At 65.3% G+C, this 18,561-nt stretch overlaps 4 protein-coding genes across 14 annotated transcripts in view; 2 read left to right on the top strand and 2 right to left on the bottom strand.

Annotated features, from left to right (window-relative positions):
- AXIN1 (axin 1) overlaps positions 1-2,243 on the top strand; it is a 37,614-nt gene extending 35,371 nt beyond the window's left edge. For all 6 annotated transcript variants that reach the window (XM_070460866.1, XM_070460867.1, XM_020900211.2 and 3 more), the window contains 2 exons: positions 851-1,018; positions 1,523-2,243. In XM_070460866.1, the coding sequence (XP_070316967.1) occupies positions 851-1,018; positions 1,523-1,649 (295 nt within the window). In that variant the 3' untranslated portion in view covers positions 1,650-2,243. The remainder of the gene's footprint in view (positions 1-850; positions 1,019-1,522) is intronic.
- Positions 2,244-2,546: 303 nt separating this feature from the next.
- On the bottom strand, positions 2,547-5,698 carry PDIA2 (protein disulfide isomerase family A member 2). Its single transcript, XM_020900188.2, is given in 12 exon segments — positions 2,547-2,661; positions 2,784-2,894; positions 3,008-3,189; positions 3,259-3,379; positions 3,462-3,659; positions 3,728-3,853; positions 3,931-4,047; positions 4,120-4,257; positions 4,331-4,464; positions 4,533-4,739; positions 5,321-5,456; positions 5,459-5,698. Coding segments are annotated over 12 exon segments (1,752 nt in total). The 3' UTR covers positions 2,547-2,619.
- ARHGDIG (Rho GDP dissociation inhibitor gamma) lies at positions 5,680-8,465 on the bottom strand. Its single transcript, XM_020900186.2, has 6 exons — positions 8,006-8,465; positions 6,762-6,941; positions 6,608-6,691; positions 6,294-6,370; positions 6,150-6,213; positions 5,680-6,062 (listed from the first exon to the last, which is right to left on the bottom strand). Exons 1-6 carry the CDS (start codon positions 8,076-8,078, stop codon positions 5,863-5,865), a joined length of 678 nt encoding a protein of 225 aa, XP_020755845.1. The 5' UTR covers positions 8,079-8,465; the 3' UTR covers positions 5,680-5,862.
- A 1,343-nt stretch (positions 8,466-9,808) lies between these two features.
- Positions 9,809-18,499, top strand: RGS11 (regulator of G protein signaling 11). Of its 6 annotated transcripts, none has more exons than XM_070460760.1 (18): positions 9,812-10,043; positions 10,294-10,512; positions 10,886-10,982; positions 11,057-11,107; positions 11,214-11,320; positions 11,901-11,952; positions 12,067-12,125; positions 12,285-12,361; positions 12,477-12,558; positions 13,586-13,654; positions 14,988-15,011; positions 15,086-15,147; positions 15,254-15,367; positions 15,483-15,598; positions 15,702-15,789; positions 15,868-16,006; positions 17,657-17,739; positions 17,812-18,499. In XM_070460760.1, the coding sequence occupies exons 1-18, from the start codon at positions 10,017-10,019 to the stop codon at positions 17,918-17,920; spliced, it is 1,575 nt and encodes a 524-aa protein (XP_070316861.1). In that variant the 5' UTR covers positions 9,812-10,016; the 3' UTR covers positions 17,921-18,499. The 6 variants fall into 6 exon arrangements, with proteins under 6 accessions (XP_070316862.1, XP_070316863.1, XP_070316861.1 ...); XM_070460759.1 differs by having other exon boundaries at positions 14,982-15,011; XM_070460761.1 differs by lacking the exon at positions 12,477-12,558 and having other exon boundaries at positions 9,809-10,043; positions 13,586-13,653; positions 14,982-15,011; positions 15,228-15,367.
- Positions 18,500-18,561: the final 62 nt, after the last annotated feature.

Genomic DNA, 18,561 nt, shown 5'->3' with positions numbered 1-18,561 from the left:
TCAGGTGACAGGAGCCTGGCTCAAGGTGGGGGCGGCCTCTCAGCTGAGGTGACCGCCTGGTCTGTGCCCAGGAGCACCAGTGGGGGGTATCCCCGGGGAGAGGAGAGCCCGCTGTGACCTCAGGGCCTTCCTGATGCAACACTGGCCGCCCGTCTGGCCAGGGCCAAGGGCCATGCCTGGGCCCACTGGGCAGCCTGGCGCAGTCACTGGATAGGACTTGGGACGGCACAGGCGCCACCCATTGCGAGGAGGCCCCTCGCTGCCCGTGCAGGAGGCACTGCAGGCCTCGGTCATCTCTGGGCCAGTTGCTGCCTCTGGTCTCGCGAGCAGCCCTCTGCTGTGAGGCGGGTCCATTTCCGGGCCCAGCGGTTCTGCTGTCCAGTCCCTGGCCTTGGGGTGTTTCTGAAGGTGGGGGCTTCACTGGGACATGGGCCGAGCCACCCAGTCTGCTATCGCAGAGCCAGGGGCTGGCTGTCTTGAGTGGCTCGGCAAGAGGCGCCCACCATGGGGTCCTCCTGAGAAGCCTGCTCGCCCGTTTCATGTGGTCTGGGTGGTTGGTACGCCCTCCAGGCCAGCCAGGCCACAGTGAGACTAGGGCCTCGAAGTGGGTGGTGGCGGCGGTGGACAACTAGCTGGCTGTGTCTACGTCATGGTTCGGGCTGGCAGAGCGTGGAAGTGTGCAGGGCGAGCCCCCAGGGGTGGGCGTGGCTGGGGCGGGGTGGGCAGCGGGACCTGTGGACTCAGCATTTCCGAGCGTGGTGCAGCCCACCCTGCAGGCCCTGCCCCGTCATCTCCTGGGGCGCCTGGTAGGACCCCAGGCCCAGCAGTCACAGTGTTTCTCGGCCCCCAGGACGAAATCGCAGAGGAAGGCGGGCGGTGGGAGTGCCCAGCCGTGCGACAGCATTGTCGTGGCCTACTACTTCTGCGGAGAGCCCATCCCCTACCGGACCCTGGTGCGGGGCCGTGCAGTCACCCTGGGCCAGTTCAAGGAGCTGCTGACCAAGAAGGGCAACTACAGGTGAGAGACTGGGGGCTCACAGCACAGAGCTGTGTGCACCCCTCCCGCTGAGTCCCGCCCCGTCTGCCTGGACCTGGGCTGGTGTGCGTGTCCTCGGTGCATGGCCTCAGGTCCTCCCGGGCACCCATGCTGGTGTGGCCCAAGCCAGCCTTGTCTTGGCTTCCTGACCAGGCATTTTTTATGGGGCCGTGGAAGCCAGGGCCCCACCTCAGGTCCACCCTGGAGGCCCCTCGGGGCACTGCAGAACACGCTGGGGCCGTTGGGGTCTGGTCTGGGGCCCGCCCACGGAGGGGCCTGGGCTGCAGGGCCGAGTGCATGCGGTACCCCCATGGAGGGAATGGAGACCCTGAGCCCACCCACCCCTCCCCGCAGAGGCCGGGGCAGGGACCCGCACATGGTGTCCAGCGCCGGCGCTCAGGCACCAGGACCAGCTCGCGGGCCTGCAGGCAGTGCTGGGGGGCAGCCACCCGGCCCCACCACCCTCAGTGCCTCCTCCGACCACAGGTTCTACTTCAAGAAAGTGAGCGACGAGTTCGAGTGCGGCGTGGTGTTCGAGGAGGTGCGTGAGGACACGGCTGTGCTGCCCGTCTTTGAGGAGAAGATCATTGGCAAGGTGGAGAAGGTGGACTGACCGGCGGCCTGGCCGCTGCACCCCCGAGCGCCATGAGGGCCCGCACCGGGCTGCCCGCTCTCAAGAGTGCAGCGGGTGCAGCTGCTGGCGGGGTGGTGTGCTTGTCCAGGCAGCCCACCCAGTCCCTCTGTGTCCAGGAGGGCAGGAGACCGCTGGGGCCCCTCCTCCCAGGGACGTGTGAGCCCACACTCGCGGGGAGCCCGCCATGGGGCCACCTGGAGACCCTGCCCAGCGACCCTGTGCTGCTAAGCGGACGCCCCTGGCGCGTGCCTGCCGTGGCCCGCCCTGGCCAGGCCCACCCCAGAGCCAGGGTGCAGGGGGCTCCGGGGCCTCTGTCCATTGTCCGTGTCACCGAGTGCCTTCAACCAGCTTGTCTCTGGCCTGCCACTGTGTGGGCCCGGCGCCGAGCACCAAGGCCCGAACCGGCTCAGCGGGTCCCGGGCCGCCCTCCCCAGGGCCCCTGTAAATATGTACATTTCTCAGGCCCGCACCAGCGGGGGGCTGTCCTGAGCCCGTTTTTCATGCGCTGACTTGTACAATTATCTTTTCAAAGGTACTTGGATAATAATGAAATAAAACCATTTTTGAACCTTCTCTAGCTGTGGACTGCATTGTCCAACGTGGCTGCCGGGCGCCCGGCATGCGTGCCCTGCCTCGCAAGCACCATTTGAGGTCGGGCCCAGCCTCGTGGGGCATGGTGCGGGGGACACGGAGCCACACTGGCACCTTGGGGACGAGGGCAGGGCCAACACAGCGGCAGTGCTGTGGTCCTTCCGGCCCTGGTGGGGCTGCAAACCCGGGCTGGGCCCCACCCAGGATGTAGAGGCCCCGGGGGCTGAAATCCGGCCCAAACCAAGACCAGGGCTGCCCTTCTCAGGAACCACACACAGTCCAAGACCAGAGCTCTTTATTCACACGACTGCTCCCACGGCCCCGGATAAGCTCCTGGGTGGGTGCTGACGGCAGGCAGCTATAGCTCGTCCCTGGGCTCCGTGGCGTTTCCTGGCTTCTCCTGGAAGGGGTCACAGAGACCCAGCTGGATGCCACACCCTCAACCCAGCCCCAGGCGTACCTGCCCACAGCCACCCTCCAGAGGACTGGCCCGAGGCCTGACGCCTGGGGACAGACACCCACCGGGAAGGCGGCTCCGGGCACCTCCGCAGGCTCCTCTGTGGGCAGCTGGCCCCCGCTGTCCAGAAACTTGGAGAAGGTCTCCAGGTCCCTGGTGCCTTTGTAGTCAATCACCTGAGGAGGAATGTGATCTGGGGACCCCGCCTCCTGGACCCAAGGCTGACCCTCCGAGGCCAGGCCCACCTCAAGCCGAGGGCAGAAGCATGCAAACCGAGCCCAGGCCACACCTTCCGTCCGGGCCCTGCTGGGAAGTACTTGAGGATGGGGAAGCCGTGCACAGGGAAGGCCTCCAGCTCATTGGCTGTGGCGTCCAGCTCGGCGATGACAATGTCCTCGTGGTCCCTGTACTTCTCAGCCAGCTCCTCCCAGGCCGGGGCCATCTCCTTGCAGTGGGTGCACCACGGGGCGTCTAGGACGGGACACGTCAGCACAACCAGCAGGGCCCCCGCCACCCACCGCCCGCCACAGCCACACTCACAGAACTTGATAAACACGTTCTTAGTCTCATCAAAAGCCACCTGCTCGAAATTCTTGCCCACGAGGGTCTTGACTGGCCGTTGGTCCCAGTCTGGGGGGACCTCCTGGCTCAAGCGATAGGGCTAGGGGAACAGGGCCAGGGGTTTCACCGGGGGTCTCTCCTGGCAGCTGCTGCTCCCACCCCGTGGGCAGCCCGCTGCTGACCTTGACCCCTCCACCCAGGACCACGCGGCAGAAGTCTGTGACGGTGGCAGCGGTGACCAGCGCCCCGGGCTCTGGCGCATACTTCTTGGTGGTCTCGACGTTGATGAAGCGCAGGGTGGGGGCCTCCCGGGCCTCGAGGCCGAAGTACTGGAGCACATGGTCGTTGTCGGCACTCACGTCCACTACCACGAACAGCACCTGCCGGCAGGAAGTTCGCGTGGGCTCCCCGCAGCCCCGCCACCCCTGCCCCTAGGCCCAACCAGTACCTGCCCCCGGAAAGGGGGAGCTGCCTCCCGGAAGCCTGCCAGCAGCTCCCGGTGGGCGTCCAGCGTCTGGTTGATGAACAGCAGCAGGTGGTTAAGGATCCTGGCCTCAAAGATCTTAGAGGATGTCTGCAGGGGCAGGTGGAGCTCGTGGAGGCCCCCACGGCCGCCGCCCACCACCTGCATCCTCCCGGCAGCCCGCTCACCTCACTGTTGTACTCTGTGACCAGGCGCATGCTGTGCGTGAGCAGGAAGCGTGACAGGTCCCCCTGGTCCAGGCCCAGCTCCTTGTCCACCGGGAAGTCCGCCCGCCCTTCGTCAAACTGGACGACGCCGGGCGGGTCAGAGGAGCCGGCACCCCCACCCCGGCTCCTCCCTGAGTCCGCCTGACCCACCTTCTTAAAGAGGACCACTGTGTCCTTGGTGAGGCCGAACTTCTGAAAGAGCTGCGGCCGGTCGGTGAGGCCAAAGGTCATGTCCAGGGCGTCCTGGGCCAGGCCCAGGAAGGTAGCCACGTCCCTGTCCTGCAGGTCCTGAGGGGCCCGGGCCTGTGAGGCCGCCGGGCCCACCCCCTGCTCCCAGGCCCGGCCCCGGCCCCCAGCGCACCTGGAAGAAGCCGACGACCACCACGTCCCGGGAGTCCATGAGTGCGCGGGCGTCCTCCTCGTGCTCCAGCCGCCTGGCGCTGGGCCCCACCCGTCGCCGCAGCCACTCGGCGATGCCCTCGGCCTCCCGGGGGCCTGCGGAGACTCCCCTCAGCCGAGGCCCAGCGTCTGCCGCCCGCCCGCCCCCTCGCCTGCCCCCGCACCAGTGTATTCCTCCGGGTGTGTGCGGTTCCCGTCTCGGAAGAACTTGAGCGTGGGGTATTCTGTCACCGCAAACTCCTCGGCCAGCTCTGGCTCCGCGGGCCCATCCACCTTGGCCAGTCTGGCTCTGGCCGACTCTGCAGCCAGCAGGGCGGCCGCCTTGCTGTACTCAGGGGCCAGGGCTCTGCAGTGCCCACACCATGGGGCATCTGGAGGACAGACCCATGAGCGCCCCAGGCCGCCACCACCCTGCTGCAGCCCCTGCTCCGGCCTGGCCAGAGCCATCCAACCCTGGGGCCAGCTCCACGCTTGAGATCCGGCAGGGAGCAACACATCCAGTCCACACCCCCCTCGTCAGGGGCCCACCTGAGTCTCGGCCACACAGAGCCCGCACACCAAAGGCCAGACTCCTTGAGGGCCCCCGCGTGGGACTGCAGTGGTCAGCACTGTCCCGAGAGTGGGCTTAGGACAGATCGTCCATGGCCACCCCCCGAGGCCAGCTCCCGCCGTCTGCCTGTGGAGGCCTGCCGGCTGGGAGTGGCTCCCGCCTGTAAATTGGCTGTACAACCCCAGATGGATATGTGAGCCTGAGTGCTGGCTTGCCCTTCACGGAAGAGCCTGGGGGACACTGACTGGTTCTCCCCTTGCACCTGTGCCTCCCCACCGTGAGGCTGGACCCCAGGCCCAGCTCCGCCCCAGGCTCTGACGGAGCCCCGGGAGCACAGCGAAGGCAGAGCAGAGCACCTAGGCGGCCCCTGCGGGTCCCCAGCCACGCTGGCCTGGCACTCACAGAATTCCACCAGCAGGGCTGGGTGCTCCTGCAAGGCCTGGCCCAGGGTCTGCCGGCTCAGCACCAAGACCCCATCCTCTTCCAGGGGCTCCTCCTCGGGGGGCTGCTCCTCGGGGGCTCCTCCAAGGGACCCCCAGGCCCTGGCCCCTGTCCCCACAGGCCGGAGGCCCCGAGCAGCAGCAGCAGCACCGGCAGCAGCTGGCCGTCCATGGCGGTGCGGGGGCCCCTGGGGCGGGGGCAGATAAGGGGGCGGGGGGCCAAGCAGCGGCCGCCACGTGGCACCCAGGCCTGGTCGCGGGAGAGATAAGGCCAGGAGCCCCCCCCGCCCGGGGAGGGAGGCAGACAGGCGACACCACGGGCACCGACACAGAGCGACATTTAATAGGACCGTTCAGGGCACAGTGCCAGGCCTGGGGGGGCATCCCGGGACAGGACGGAGGGTGGGGGTCTGGTCACCGAGGGGCCGGGGAACGCTCAGAGCTCCCTTGCAGCAGCTGACAGAGGCGGGGAGGCCAGTGGGAAGAGGCCCTGGGGAGGGGCGCTCAGCGCTCCCAGTCCTGGCAGACGTGGAGGCCCCACTCCCAGGACAGGTGGGCGGTCCTGTCATCATCAGTGAAGAAGGACGTGACCACGTAGGCGCCCCGCACCAGCGCACCTCGGGGCGCCTCCTCCACCGGAGTCACGAACTCGTACTCCTGGGCGCTCGGGCCATAACTGCCCACCATGTAGACGGCTTTGTCCACTACGGGGGAACGAACGCACTGGGGACTGCCCTCTGCCCTCCCCCCGAGTCCCTCCCGCCCCCGTGCCCCCAGCACCCCGCCCTCACCTCGCAGGCCGTGGCGGTAGGTGTGATGCAGACACTTCAGCCCACTGACGATCTCCTTGTTGACCTGAGGGACAGACAGTGTTAATGGGAACTTCTGGGGCTGGGCCTGGGGCTGGCTGGTGTCCCCCATGACAGCTCCCTCACCTTGAAGGTAATCTTCACTTTGTAATCAACACCCTCCTTCAGGACAAACACCTGGTTTTTCAGCGCAGCCAACTCCCCTGTTAGGGAAAGTGCAGCTAAGCGTGAACTCCTGTAAGGATGAAACCCTGAGCCTGGAGCCCCCATGGGGGGCCTGTATCTGTGGGTTCTGCAGTCTGAGGACTTGGAATTGGGTCCTAAGAGGTCCACAGTGATGAGCCCAGGTCTCTACCCCAAAGATCAGTTCGTATTTTGCAGAGGTTACCTGTGAGGTCCCTGCCTGGGGCTTGGGGTCGCACCCCTCATCTGGGAGTTACCTGTGAGGTCCATGATGATGGGCCCCGGGGCCTGCTCAGATATCAGTGTCAGCCTGGTCACCTGAACGTTGGGCAGGCTTGGATCTGAAGAGAAACCGGGAGTGTACAGGTGCCCCTGCCCTGCCCTCCCCCCAGGCCCAGGGCGCGGGCGTACCCACGGCGGGCGGCACAGGCCCCAGCAGGGCCCGCTTGTACTTGACCAGGCTCTCGTCGTCTGGGTCCAGCTGCTGGATTTCCAGGAGGCTCTTCTTCCCTGGGGCCCGGTACTCGGGCACGGCCTCGTCCAGCGCCTCTTCCGGTGGCAGCTGGCCCCCCTCTTTGTCGGTCAGGAGGACTGGGGTTTGGGGAGGCCGTGTGAGCAGCTGCTGCCAGCTGACCCAGGCCTTTGCTGGAGTCTGCCATATGGCCAGCTGGACCTCCCACCGCCCAAAGGAGGGAACTGAAGAGGCAGCCTGTGAGGGCTCTGGGAGCAGGGTGGGCAGGAAGACGCAGGCCAGCACTTACTCCCAGCCTCTTCAGGAGGGGCCTGGCTAGTGCAGGAGGCTCCCAGAGACGAGGCAAGGGACCCCTGGAGGCACCAGATGCCTTCCCCTGGCCCGACCTTTCATGCAGAGCCCCTCCCTGACTCTGAGGCCAAAGGTGAGGAGAGGGAAGGGCCCAGATGGGGAACAGCCCCAGGGCTGGGGTCCACACTGCAGAGTGGTGACCACTGAGATCTCTGGAGCAGAGGCTGCGCCCCGACTCCCTGCAGGGCCCCTGGGCCCCATTCCCACAATGCTCTGGGACAGCTCTGGGTCCCTGCCACACTGTCCGGAGCTGGCTTCCCTGAATGCCTCCCCATGGCGCAGGGGTTCCCCCACACGACGCTCCTGAAGAGTAGGGGTGGTTCTCTCCAAACGCCTCTGCTTATGTTCTGAGGCCACCGCCCCAGGTGCCTCCAGACCCCTTCAGCTGAGCCCTGTCCCTGGGCCTTAACGGGGGTCACTCCCAGCCCTTGGCACAGTCCCAGGAGCCAGCTCCCATGGTGCTCTGGGGCCGGGTCTCTGAGTCCCTGCCCACTGTGCCCCGGTCCTTGTGGGCTCCTCAACCCCCCCAAGGGGCACGAGCCCCACCCAAGGGAGAACGGACCTCGGGGGCAGGTTCCCGCGGGGAGAGGGGCCCCCTGCGGTCCTGGCTTCACAAGCAGACCCGCCCCCTCTTGGCCCCTTGCCCCATGACTGTCTAGCCTGGGAGAAGCCCCCCACCCTCTCCAGAGCGCGGCGGGGGTACCGCGCCGCAAGGTCCCCAAGAGCGCCCCCAAAGTTTCCGAGGGGGAGAAGCCGGTCTGCCCGGGGCTGAGCGCCCCCGCCCAGAGCCCCCCGCCCACGTGGCCGCCCTGGCCCCAGCCGGGCCGCTCACCTCGGGCGCACAGCGCCAGCCGGAGCAGTTCCAGCAGCTGCGCCCCCAGCTCGCACGCGTCCAGGCCCAGCATGGTGGCCCGCGGCCCGGCCCCGCCGCCGAGCCGCCGAGGAGCCGCCGCCCGCCCCGCCGCCGCCGCCCGGCTCGGCGCTCAGCCCCGGCGCGACTGCGGTGAGCTCATCCCGGCCGGGAGCGCCCCCCGCGCCCAGCGCCGCGCCCGCGCCGCGCGCCCCCAGCCGCTCCGCGGACCCCGCGCAGCCCCGCAGAGACGCGCTTGTCGCCCGCTCGGCGCCGGCACCTGGTCGTCCCCGCCGCGGGCGCACCCGGACCCCGCACGGCCGCCGCGGACACAGACGCACACGGCTGTGGTCACGGTCCCAGCCTTCCGCCCCGCCTGCACCCCGCTCTGCCCATCAGGGCGGCCCCACCCCCGCGGCGCCGCCAGGAGTCTGGGGAGTCTCCGGGGAAGCCCTCTGGGCGGGGCGGGTGGAGCCCAGGGCGCCGAGGGGAGCAGGTGCGTCCCCCCCACAAGTCCCCAGGCTCTTGTTACCTGCCAGCAGCGCAGGCCGCACCTGGGCACCCCCACACACACACACCCTCTGGAGCTTCCTTCTGGGCAGAGGGGACCCCTGGAGTGTGCCCAGCCTCAGGAGGGTGAGGGGTGCTGTGCACCCCAGAGGTTCACCGGCATCAGCGCAGACGGGCCAGCGTCCACACACAGGGTCGGGGTCCCCCACACAGTGAGGCACCCAGCCACGATGCGAGTGTTTACTGAGCCAGCTATGCGAGGGCGGCTTGGGTGGAGAGGCCTTTGTGCTCCAGAAGCCCCTGTCCTTGGTGGGGGAAGAAAAGGGACTGATTCAAAACAGGATAGGGAGGTGGAGAGCTGAGAGGGGACACAGAAGGGGTCTCTGGTCTTGATGCCTAAACAGAGCTTGCAGCAAGCAGATGGGGGTCAGCAGGGTGGGGGCGGGGTGAGCTGGACCGCAGGCTGGGGCTGTACGTCAGCGTGGGGGGGGGCCAGAACACCAGCTGGAGTCCCCCTGCTTCCTTACACCCCTGAATCCTCCCGCCCCATTTCTGAGGACACCCAAGTCTCAGATCTGCCCTTGGCCAAAGGAGCCTCTATCTTCGGAGGAGGCCAGCAGGCCATGGTGCTGGGGCACGTGAGCTGGGCGGGGACCGTACCCCCTGGAGCCCACCTGCCCACAATCTCCCTGAGGCAGGATCTCCCCAGCCCCTCCAGGGTCACATCCCACCCACCTCCCCCACCGCCGGGGCCCAGGAGGCCACTCGTCCCCAGACCAGGGACAGTTCTGGCCTCTGGTGGCTTTCAGCCTCTCTGGAAGAGGACAGCTAGGTAGGCCTGTGGTCAGCCTGATCTGACCTGTGTGGGTGGGGCTGGGTGGGTGGGTTTCACTAGGATCTAGGGGAGAGTGATGCCTGGAGGGGTAGGAGCCCCCTCCCAGGCCCCTCCCCAGCTCATCCTGGACCTGGTTTCACCAGCAGTGGAAATGGATTCAGATCGCCATGACTGAGGCTTCTGGCCAAAGGCCAATGCCAACATCCTGCCCCACCCCCCAGCACCTAAAAAACAGAAATAGACCTGTCTGCACACTTTAGAAAGGCCCCAGCAAAGGGGTGTGGGAAGCCAAGATGCTGGAGGAGGGAGAGAAATGGCCAGGCTGGGCCCTCAGCCCAGTGAATGCCCACGAATCTCAGGAGCAGGTGCTGAGATCCCTCTGCAGTAAAGGCCCCTCCCATAGTCTCCCACAGCCTCAGGGTAACCTGGGTGGGGTCTCTGCTCTCCAAAGGCACCCTCAGGCCCCTGTGCAGTTGAGGGGAAGGATGCTACCTACAGTCTTCCCCAAGCCTCAAGGACCCCTTCCTGCACACCTTCGCAGCAGTGCCCCCCAACCCAGGAGCACCACGGGGGTCAGGCACAGGATCACAACTGCAGGGACACTCGCCTTGGGCTGTTCGACCCCTCACCCAGACCCCACAGCCCCCCATGGCTGACCACTGTGGCACCCAGCAGGTATGGAGGAGGGGTCCCCCACCGAGGCCACCTTCCCCCACGTCCCCTCGCCGGAGACCCTCCTCTCCCAGAGTCCTCTCCCGTGTCTGCAGCCCAGCCTTTCTCGGATTCCTCGCCCATCTCTGAACCTCCCCCACCCGCGTCCCAGCTGAGCCCGGTTCTCTCATCCCCCACGTTGCCCGGGTAGGGCTAAGCCCCCCTCGAAGCGCCAGGCAAGTCCCCACAGACATCGGTTTCTCGTGTCGTGAAGGGAGCCTGTCGTGAGGCGGATGCTCTGACGCCCGCGCGACCCCCAGCCACAGACCTCGAGGCCGCTGCGGGTGAACACGCGGGCGGGGCGGGGCGGCGGTCGGAGCGGGGCGGGGCGCGCGGACACCCTCGCCGCCGCGCCCGGCCTGCCTTTGCTATGGCCGCCGGCCCCGCGCCCCTCGGCGGGCAGCCCCCCGAGCAGAGGCCGCATCTAAGCAAGGTGGGTGCAGAGGTCCCGCCCGCTCCCCGATTTCCCGGCACGCGAGGCCGGGAGGGGCTGGAGAGCTGTGAGTGCGGGTGCGCGCGAGTGTGGCCGCTACGCGAGCGCGCGAGTGTGGCCGCGGGTCAGGGGCGATGGCCCTGTGCGAGCGGGGTGGGGCGACGGAGACCCTGGGGCTGGGGTCACCCCTCGCCCGCCACCCAGCCCCCCAACATCCCCGCGCTTCCGCGCTCCGCCGCGGCCTGAAATCGCACCATCAGTGCGCGTTAATCTCCAGGCACACTGATCCGGCGCGTCCCGGCCGGTTCCTGGGAATCGGGATCTGGGGGTGGGGCAGGCCAGCCGCCGTAGACCCTCAACCTCCTCCGAGCAGATGGAGAGGATGGTCGTGACCATGCAGGACCCCGACCAGGGCGTGACGATGCGGAGCCAGCGCCTGCTCGTCACCGTCATCCCGCACGCGGTGAACGGTGAGGCCGCTGCGGGCGGGGGCGGGTGGAGGGGCCCGCCGAGTCCTCGGCTCACCCCGGCCTCTGTCGCGCAGGCAGCGACATCGTGGAGTGGCTGATCCAGAAGTACTCCATCGCAGAGGACGGTAAGGGGCCGCCGGTGCTCGTCCTGCGCCCCCCGCGGCCCTGGGGTCGGGCGGGGCCAAGCCCGCGGGCTCCTCCCGCCCCTGAGACCACCGCCTGACTTCCCAGAGGCCCTGCACCTGGGCAGCCTGCTTGTGCAGCACGGCTACCTCTACCCGCTGCGCGACCCCCGCCGCCTCGAGCTCCGGCCGGACGCGACGCCCTATAGATTCCAGGTCAGCCTAGACTGGGAACAGGTGGGATGCCGCGGTGACGGCACCCCCCACCCCAGTCGGGGACTCCAGGGAGGGGCGGGGCTGTGGTTGGAGCAGGACCCCCGGCCTGGTGGTCCGCTGGCCACTCCCCAAAAGGCCTGGATTGGAAGTGTCCCCGTGACGGAAAGGCCAGGTCAAGAGGAGGAAGCTTTAGCAGGGCCCCCTAAGGGGTAATCCCTGCAGAGGACCCCGCTAGCTTACCCGGGTCCTGAGGCCTCCACCACCGCCAGGGCCCTGAAGATTGCAGCGCTGCATCTTAGTGTGTGTCCTCAGTCATGATGGGGCCCCCCTCCTGGCCACACCAGGGACCCCGGCAGGGCTTGCCCTCAGTCCCAGCCCCCAGCACTGCAACTGTGTCAGTGTCCTGGGCAGGAAGCCCGGAGTCAGGGAATGGCAGGTGGTCAGCTGAGCCTGGGGGTGGTCAGCAGATGACCCCAGCCGGCCCAGTCTCTTCCCAAGGGAGCTGAGAGGGTGGGGACAAACTCTCAGGGTGGGGAAGGCCCAGAAAGTCCCAGAAACCTTTGTTCCTGCTCCTTGCCAGACGCCCTATTTCTGGACTAGCACCCTGTGGCCAGCCGCCGAGCTGGACTATGGTGAGTGAGGAGGGGTGGGCCAGCCCGGGTGAAGCCTCGGGCTGATGGCCTCGGGTGTGAGGCTGCAGGGGAGGGGAGCCGACGCTCCTCTGCAGCCCGTGCCTGCCCTTCCAGCCATCTACCTGGCCAAGAAGAACATCCGAAAGCAGGGCGCCCTGGTGGACCATGAGAAGGTGGGCATCCTTCCCTCCGCAGGCTGAACTCAGCCTGGGGATGCCAGTCCCCACTTGAGGCCCTGGAGCACACGAGGTGACTCAAGGGGAGGTGGGTGTCTGTGCTCCAGAGCTGGGCGCAGGAGGGAGGGTCCCACTGGAGACCTTGACCCTGGCCAGGAGCACTACCACCAGCTGCACAGGAAGATCAACCACGCGTGGGACCTGGTGATGATGCAGGCCCGGGAGCAGCTGCGGTGAGGCCCGCCCGCTTGCCCCGCACCCTCCCGCGCGGGACTTTCCAGGCCTTGGCCTGAGGGTGGGGCTGCTGGCGTGGATGCAGTGTCCCTCCAACTTCGCCCAACCCCCCAGGGCAGCTAAGCAGCGCAGGAAGGGGGACAGGTTGGTGATCGCGTGCCAGGAGCAGACGTACTGGCTGGTGAACAGGCCCCCGGTGAGCCCCTGGAGGGAGGTTCTTGCGCAGCCGTGGGGTCCTGCCTCACGTGCTCACTGGCAGGACCTCCTTTCTGACTCCTGGGAAGACATGCTTTTAGGGGTTCTGTCAGGTGACAGGAAGTTCTCTTTCTGTGGTTTGTCACAACTCAGAGGTCACAAGGCCTGGCCTGAGCCGCCCCTGCCCACAGACCAGGGCCCACCTGCTTCTCTCTGGGTCTAAGGAATCTGACCGAGGACAACTGAAGGCCCTGGGGGGGTGAGGGGGCACCCGAGGCCCTTGGGGGAGGGGTGGGGTCACCTGAAGGCTCTGGGGGGCGGGTGGGGGCCAGGCTTCACTGCAGCATGAGGGGTGAGGTTGCAGGCCGGAGGCTCCCCGGGTGCTGGCCTGGGGCCTGGGAGGTGGGTTGAGGTCCCACTGGAGAGCCTGGTGGCCATCAGCTGTGCGGGCAGTGCCAGCCAACCACAGTAGGTGCGCTGGGGGACGTCCCCGCAGGAGCAGGCACCGGGGGCGTGATTACCCGTCAGGTGTGGCTGCTGTCTCCAGGGAGATGGCCCCTAACCCTCCACCTGGGGGGTCCTGGGCTCAGGGCGCAGAGGTGGCGCAGGCATGGCTGAGGGCCACGAGGGCTCCTGGGCTGCGAGCGGGGAGGGCAGCCGCCGCGTCCCGTGGGGTGGGCGCCCATGGGGGCGGGGTGGCAGGACCCCACAGGCTCAGCAGGGCCACCCGGGGTTCCGGTCTGAGCAGCCCAGATCCTGGGGTGAGCTTAGCCCAGGCGAGGAAGGACGAGGGGCCTGGGACAGATCGTGGGCTTCACTGGAGGAGCTGGGTGAGGGCTGGAGAGGAAACAGGGTGGGCTGGGCAGGCAGGGTGCCCTGGGAACGGGTGGGCAGGCGGGAGACAGGGCCCAGGCTCCTCTGAGCACGTTTCCTCGGTGGGGGTGACACGTCGGAGCTTTTGTGTCAGGGGTCAGGAGGGTCTCCACAGTCCGCCTGAGCTGTGCCCCACCCACTTCTTATCTCTGCAGCCGGGGGCCCCCAGCGTGCTGGAGCAGGGGCCAGGGCGGGGCCCCTGCACAGCCGGGCGAGTGCCGAAGGTGAGGACCCTGCGGGCACGCCCCCGCCCCAACCCCGCCCCGTGTGCCCCCACCTCCGCCGCCCCCTCACTGCAGGGGCCTGCTGTGGACCGCCCGTCCACCTGTCCATCAGATGGCCCCGGCACTTGGTCACTTCAGCTGTTCTGCTCTGCTCCTTGCTTTACTGCCCCCACCCCAGCCCCCTGCTAACTCGTTCTCTCTTGCCTCCCACCTGCTGCCCTGGGTGCAAGTGAGTACAGTGGGCCCTATGGTGGGGGGGCGTCCCCCAACCAGGGCAGCATCAGGGTCTGCAGGGCCTTGGGGGGGTGGGCAGGGCTGGGGGCCCAAGGGACCCGGGCAGAAGGAACCACACTCTCCAGAGCATGACTAGACCAGGACACACGGCTGAACTTGGTCACTGTTGAGTCCTCAGTCAGAGCCCATGACACCGGCAACAGGGGAGGTTCTTCTGGTCTTCCCGACTTAAGAATCATACTTTGTGGTCACGGTTTTTTTTTTTTTTTTTTTTTTAATTTTTATTAGTTGGAGGCTAATTACTTTACATCATTACAGTAGTTTTTGTTATACATTGATATGAATTAGCCATGGATTTACATGTATTCCCCATCCCAGTCCCCCCTCCCACCTCCCTCTCCACCCGATCCCTCTGGGTCTTCCCAGTGCACCAGGCCCGAGCACTTGTCTCATGTACCCAACCTGAGCTGGTTATCCGTTTCACCCTAGATAATATACATGTTTCAATGCTGTTCTCCTGAAACATCCCACCCTCTCCTTCTCCCAGAGTCCACAAGTCTGTTCCATACATTTGAGTCTCTTTTTCTGTTTTGCATATAGGGTTATCGTTACCATCTTTCTAAAGTCCATATATATGTGTTAGTATACTGTAATGGTCTTTATCTTTCTGGCTTACTTCGCTCTGAATAATGGGCTCCAGTTTCATCCATCTCATTAGAACTGATTCAAATGAATTCTTTTTAATGGCTGAGTAGTATTCCATGGTGTATATGTATGTGGTCACGGTTTTATCACTTCCATCAGAGTCAGCTGAGAGGGAAGGTCGGCATCACAGGTGTCCTGGGGGTGCCGTGCTTCTCTCCTCCCCGTGGTATGTTTAAGTAGGAAGTGGAGACAGTTGAGGAACCTCAGGCAGCTCTGAGCATCCAAGGGCTTGGTCAACACCCAGAACCTCCAGACTTGGGGTCCCAGGGAGCTTCCTGAAAAGTCAAACCCTGCAACAGAGGCAGGGGCTCTGAGGGGCAGGGAAGGGGTGGGACATCAGGCCCCAGAGGGGCCTGCCTTCTAACTGCAGCCCACCGGCCCCTTGCAGACCAAGACCGTGGATTTCTACAGGCGGGAGGTAGGTGGGGGGAGGAGAGGGCAGAGGGCTGGCAGCTTCCAGGCCCAGCCCCCCTCACAGGCCTCCTGTCCTAGGTCGAGTGCTTGCGCAGGGCACTGGGCCGAGCCCGCGTGAAGTCCTCCACCTGCCTCGAGGCGTGAGTGGGATGGGGGTGGCGGCTGGCACCCCAAGCCCAGACCCTTCCCCTGCGCCCTGGTCCCCACAGCCCCCTTGCAGCGGCCCTGGCACCGCCCCACCCCCAGGTACCTGAAGTTTAGCATCCAGCATGGGCCGCACGACCCCATCATGTCGGGGTGCCTGCCCAGCAACCCCTGGGTCACAGACGATGATGCCTACTGGGCCATGAATGCACCCAGGTGAGCAGGTGGGCCAGGGGTGCAGATGTGCCCACCCAGGGCGAGGACCCGGGCCTGGCCTCTGTGGCACAGCTCCTCACAGGCCTCCCAGATTGATCTACCTGCCCTCCACCAGCGCGGCTGTGCCCACCAGGCTCCGCGTGGAGCAGTGGGCCTTCAGCTTCCGGGAGCTCCTGGAAGACCCTGTGGGACGGGCCCACTTCATGGACTTTCTCGGGAAAGAGTTCAGTGGTGAGAAGCCCCCACCCTGCTGCCTGCCCGACCCCACCGCCCCGCCCCGACCCCAGGTGCCCAGCAGCCTGTGGTGGGCCTGACTTGGTGCCTGGACCCCCAGCTGAGAACCTCAGCTTCTGGGAGGCCTGTGAGGAGCTGCGCCACGGAGGCCAGGCCCGGGTCCCCGCCCTGGTGGATGCAGTGTACCAGTGAGTGCTGCGAGCTGGGGTGGCGGCCGTGGGCAGTCCCGAGGGCCTGATCCGCCAGGCTCCCCGCCCTGCGCACAGGCAGTTCCTGGCCCCCGGCGCTGCCCGCTGGGTCAACATCGACAGCCGGACGATGGAGCAGACGCTGGCGGGCCTGAGCCAGCCCCACCGCCACGTGCTGGACGACGCCCAGCGGCACATCTACCTGCTGATGAAGAAGGTGGGTGTCCCCATCCCCTCGGGAGCTGGGGTCAGACTGCAGCCCAGGCCTGTCCAGACTCACCACCCCTCCCGCCTACTGCCCCCCTAGACTTGAAAGCCATTTCCAGACTCCCTGTCTGTAGGTGTTGCAGGAAGTTCCCTTCAAGGACATGCCCACCTCTTTTCTTTCAGTGTGGCCACAGAGGCCAGCATCACACCCCAAACACCAACGGTATTTGCTTTTTTTGTATTTTTAAAATATTTTTTATTTTTATTTATTTATTTGACTGCAGCGGGTCTTAGCTACAGCAAGTAGGATCTCCAGTTGTGGCACATGGGATCTTAAATTTATTTGTATTTTTCACTGTGCTGGGTCTTTATTGCTGCTGCACAGGTGGTGGCTGCATGTTCTCCACTCAGGAGGGGTGCAGGGCCAGCCGTCTCTTCTCATGGAGAAGCCCCACCCTGGCCTCACACAGCCTCACACAGTCACACACTGCCTCCTCTCTGCGTTGCTGGCCCAGCGGTGCCGATCGTAGAGGAGAGACAGGACGGAGAGATGGACTTGGCTCCTCCTCTACCACTTTTCAGAATAGGCAGTTGGAGCCCTGGTATCTGCTGAGAGCAGTTGATGGTGTTGGGATGTTTTTGATGCCATTGTCCATTCACATTTTCACCATATGGGATGGGTTTTGGCCCCCTCATCTTACAGGTGGTGCAGAAACCCCCTCTCGGCTGGCTGCTCTCGAGTCCTGTGATGTGTCTGAAACCTGTGGTGCTTCCTTCCTTTCTACGGGGCCATCCTGCCCCGGAGCCAGCAGTTCCCCGAGGCCTCAGCCTTTCCCCTGTAGTGGCGTTCCAAAGCCTTGACCTGCAAACCAGACTGGTCTGTAGCGTCAGGGGTAGTCATGGTTACCAGGCCTTCCGGTGGACAGAATCAGGGTGTGTTTTAAGTAAAACACCAGGAGTTCGTACTGAAGCTTCTAATTTAGAATCACGATTATAGCATTCCCTTAACCTCTCTCTCCTCACACCCCTTCTGAAAATCTGGGTTCTCAGTGGTACCATTATAATCACTCAACTTTTCCTCTAGATTCATTCAGTAGCTGAACCGAGGATCACAGCACTACCATTCAAAGTCACTGAAAGTGTTTACTGTTTTTTTTTCTTGGTCCTTTGGCTGTAGCTCCTCAGATGCTTGCTTATGTGTGGTCAGGGTGATGTTACCCACTTGACACCCAGCTTCACCTGTCCCTGCTTCACTTTCAATGTTTGTTTAAATCACTTATTTATTTTATAATCATGTGAAACATCTGCACTGCTTCAGAATCTAACCTACAAAGCAAAGTACCTTCCACTGAATCTTGTTTATATCCCTGTTCTGACACCTGAAGTTAACAATGTAAATATTTATTTTTCTTTTTAAAACATAAGCAGCTGGGTTCATAGGTTCCTGTCCCTTTTTGCTGAATCCTGTGTTATCCTGGCCCACGCCCTCACCCTCTCTGCGGGTCCCAGAGAACCAGGGACACCGGGTCCCTGTGGCCGGAGGTTCCTGCCCCAATGGGGGATGGTCTTCTTGAGTCTGAGCTGGTCTGGGGGGGCCTGTCTGAGGCTGCTGGCTGAGCAGGAGCAGGAAGGGCTCAGGGCGGGGTGCTGTCTCTCACAGGACTCCTACCCGCGCTTCTTGAAGTCAGACTTGTACAGAGACCTGCTGGCGGAGGCTGTGGTGCCCCTGGAGACCAAGCGGCGGTGAGCCAGGTGGTGCCTGGGGCGGCGGGTGGGGGCCGGCGGCCAATTGCTCAGGCCCCTTCTCTCCCACAGGGTGTTCCCGTTCATGCGGAAGCCCCGGCACTCCAGCCCCAGCCCTGCTCTTCTTCCTGCCTCCGCCTCTGGGGAGCCCGTGGGTGGGGATGGTGATGGGGAGACCTAGGGTGCCCTGGGGGAGGGGGCACCATCTGGCCCTCATCAGCTGCTCTCTCTTGGGGCCCTGGCAGCTGCTGAGACCCGCCGCGCAGGCGTCCCTGCGGGCCCTGAGTGCCTGGCCTTGCAGCAGCGTCCTGTTCCCTTGTCACACCCTCCCTGGGGGGGCTGATTCCCAGGGCAGGGGTGCCCTGCGCTGAGAGGAGATGGTAGCTCCCGGGGTCCTGTACTGGCGCCCACCAGGCCAGAGACTCTGGGCGCAGTCAGGTGGTCACCAGCAGGGGGCGCCAGCCTGCAGGGGGACCTGCCCGCCCACTGGGCCGCGGCCTCCCCACCTCCACGGCTTCTCCCCCATCTGCAGAGATGGCTCCAGCTTCTCCAGCTTCGCTGCTCCTTTGACAGCCGGCCTGGTTCACGGCCAGGGTGGCAGAGCTTTTGGGGAAAGACAGCCGGGCCCCCACCAGGAGGGCCCCCCAGACTCGGGTGAAGGTCCAGCTGCTCCTTGGAGGGGCAGTGCCACCGCCCTCAGGGCGGCCCACAGCCTCCTGCCTCTGGCACAGAAATAAAGGCCTCCGGGCCCTCACTCTGAGCCCGCGCTGCTCTGGTCCCAGTGGTAGCGCCTGTGTACGTGGCGTGGAGGTGGCGAGTGCT

This window comes from Odocoileus virginianus, chromosome 33 (assembly GCF_023699985.2).
Source record: "Odocoileus virginianus isolate 20LAN1187 ecotype Illinois chromosome 33, Ovbor_1.2, whole genome shotgun sequence".
NCBI lineage: Eukaryota > Metazoa > Chordata > Mammalia > Artiodactyla > Cervidae > Odocoileus > Odocoileus virginianus.
This window is presented reverse-complemented; position numbering and strand designations above follow the sequence as displayed.

Bases quoted from the DNA above. Each gene is read 5' to 3' on its own strand.
- ARHGDIG (XM_020900186.2), bottom strand. From the start codon at position 8,078: ATGCTGGGCCTGGACGCGTGCGAGCTGGGGGCGCAGCTGCTGGAACTG. The intron at 6,214-6,293 runs GTGAGGGAGCTG...TCTGTCCCTCAG, and splicing joins AAGTGAAGATTACCTTCAAG to GTCAACAAGGAGATCGTCAG. The intron at 6,063-6,149 runs GTGAGGGCGGGG...GTTCCCCCGTAG, and splicing joins CTACCGCCACGGCCTGCGAG to TGGACAAAGCCGTCTACATG.
- RGS11 (XM_070460759.1), top strand. From the start codon at position 10,017: ATGGCTGACCACTGTGGCACCCAGCAG. The intron at 11,953-12,066 runs GTGAGTGAGGAG...CTGCCCTTCCAG, and splicing joins AGCCGCCGAGCTGGACTATG to CCATCTACCTGGCCAAGAAG. The intron at 15,148-15,253 runs GTGAGTGGGATG...CCCCACCCCCAG, and splicing joins TCCTCCACCTGCCTCGAGGC to GTACCTGAAGTTTAGCATCC.